This window comes from Sinocyclocheilus anshuiensis, unplaced genomic scaffold (genome assembly GCF_001515605.1).
Source record: "Sinocyclocheilus anshuiensis isolate Anshui unplaced genomic scaffold, SAMN03320099.WGS_v1.1 scaffold2630, whole genome shotgun sequence".
Lineage (NCBI taxonomy): Eukaryota > Metazoa > Chordata > Actinopteri > Cypriniformes > Cyprinidae > Sinocyclocheilus > Sinocyclocheilus anshuiensis.
In genome coordinates, this window is record NW_015537938.1 from 197,008 (window position 1) to 199,181 (window position 2,174).

The 2,174-nt window shown below is 37.2% G+C and overlaps 1 protein-coding gene across 1 annotated transcript in view; it reads left to right on the forward strand.

The window, feature by feature from the left end:
* Positions 1-105: 105 nt before the first annotated feature.
* LOC107660563 (band 3 anion exchange protein-like) overlaps positions 106-2,174 on the forward strand; it is an 11,694-nt gene continuing 9,625 nt past the window's right edge. Inside the window, exons 1-3 of the mRNA XM_016449886.1 lie at positions 106-256; positions 1,844-1,909; positions 2,029-2,084. Coding sequence (XP_016305372.1) covers positions 1,847-1,909; positions 2,029-2,084 — 119 coding nt within the window. The 5' untranslated portion in view covers positions 106-256; positions 1,844-1,846. The remainder of the gene's footprint in view (positions 257-1,843; positions 1,910-2,028; positions 2,085-2,174) is intronic.

Here is a 2,174-nt window from a genome sequence, read left to right on the forward strand (position 1 = left end):
GGCGGCCCCATCGATAAGACTGTTTCTCTGATTATGGGGGTCTTATCACTCCCTCCCACCCCTGGGTGCTCTACGTATGCTGTTGCTTTTCGGGTTGCCGTGCACTACGTGACTTTACGTCTTTCTCTCTTTTTCCATTACCCCTCCATCTCCACCCATGCCTTTTGAATCAATCCGAGGTCAGTCTTGAGTTGGGCGCTCAAAGTGTAGACGCGGAAACCCAGCACAGAGACCCGCCAGGACCACCTGGACTCAGGTAAGGGTGTGCTGCGCTCTGGTAAACAGTCAAACTAAGTGTTTATGAGAAGATCTGAGCGGATGCAAACGAAAACAGTAGGTTAAAATGAGAGGGTGGTCACTTGCGCACAGGGGGACACCTGCTACACTGGAGAAAATGATTTTTCCAAGTAGAAATAAAACAAAGACTATTTGAGTCTGTTTTTAAAAAGAAAATGTAGTATTCAGTTTTTCTATTTATAAAATTTCATGGTTAATTCAGTGTGTTACTTACTGTTTCTTTGTAATTGCTTGTGAAATATACTAGCAATTTCTGAGTGAAAATTGTTTCTACACCATTTTTTTTGTGTTTTCAGTGTACAGATCTTGCAGCAGTAATTTATCAGTCATTTTGTAAGGACTGCTGGAAAAAAATGTGAACTTTATATTATATATATTGTCTCAATAGTTGTATTTCTAAATATCTCATAAGACTGAGGCTGAAAATAATGAGCTTTCATACTGGAGACTGTGAGGCTCCTATAAGGAGTTGTTTTATAACTGCATTTAACAAATTATTCCAGGCAGCATATTTAAATGTGCCATTCATTTTTCAATTGCTAAAACTGCTAAGATAAAAGAACATTTCCACAAGTTTAAATTTGTTTGTGTAAGTAAATCTAAATGTTAATTATGTTCATCTTACTGAAAATCATTTGTCTTTCTTTAAATTGGTGCAGTCTGGTGTATTTTGTTTATTGAAAAGTTGGACGCTGTGTGTTTAATTCTGTCTATAGAGTAACTTTCTTCAGTGTATTTGTTGTATATAGGCTTCTTAATGAACCTAGGGAAGGTCACATATCATATTTTACTAATTAGTTGCAATATTCTAATAAAACATTTTAGGAAGTAGTGTTCTTCTCTCAACTAGATTTTTCATTGCTCACAGTTTTTAGCACAAATCCCAACTAATGTGGAACTTTAACACGTTGGAAATAGCTCTACATTTCATAGTAATTTTCTAGCAAACGTTGATAAGATTTTTGTTCAGTGAGGAATATATTTGTGTTTACCATCTTTGTCAATCTGTTCAAGTAGTAGAGAGTTTTGAAGCGCCAACAAACCGCTCTGATGTGCTCTATCTCTATGTCCATGAGGGACAGAAGAGCCCTTATCATTCGCTAGAAGTTCAGGCTTCAGATAATTGTCTGTTTGTGGCTGTCACACACCCTTGTGCTAGTTCAGGGTGAGCCTCAGTTTTGAGCCTCTGAAAGGCAAAAACTGTGATCTGATCCTCAGCGCTTGTGAACGGAGACCTTGCTTTTTTTTTTTTTACTTATCTGAAGTAGTCAAAGACATGCAGAACATTAAGAACTGTATATTTTTAGCATTCGTATTTATATATGCTATTGCAAATACACTGTAAATATTCTATGCAAATCATTTGAAGTAAAATGTACTGGTAAAACTCATACTAGTCAATCATACACTTGGTTGAAATTTATTTGTTATGTTGTCTAACACTTTAATAAAGGGGAGTATATGAATGAATGCTAACCACTGCCTGTAGCAGGTGTGCAGTTCTTACAGTCTGACTGTGTTATTTTGTTTCTCTGTGTGAATGAAGGTTATGTGTGAGTTCTGGGACAGAGAGAAGACAGTCTTGATGATGGAAGCAGTATCGTTTGAAGGGGTGAGGAGAGCATCTCATTGCACATGAAGTAGTTGATGAAGGTCAAGTGCAAGTTGCTTTATTGGCATAACATGTATATTATAGTATGGATAGATATCACTCTCTCTCTCTCTCTATAGGACAACGACATGTCCTATGAGGACAGTGAGTCATCTCTACCATCTCCATTCACTTTGTGAGTATCACACACACGTAACACACACTGATAGAAATGCAAATAAAGTTGCATCTGCTTCACTGCATTTCTCAGCCACAGTTTAAGATT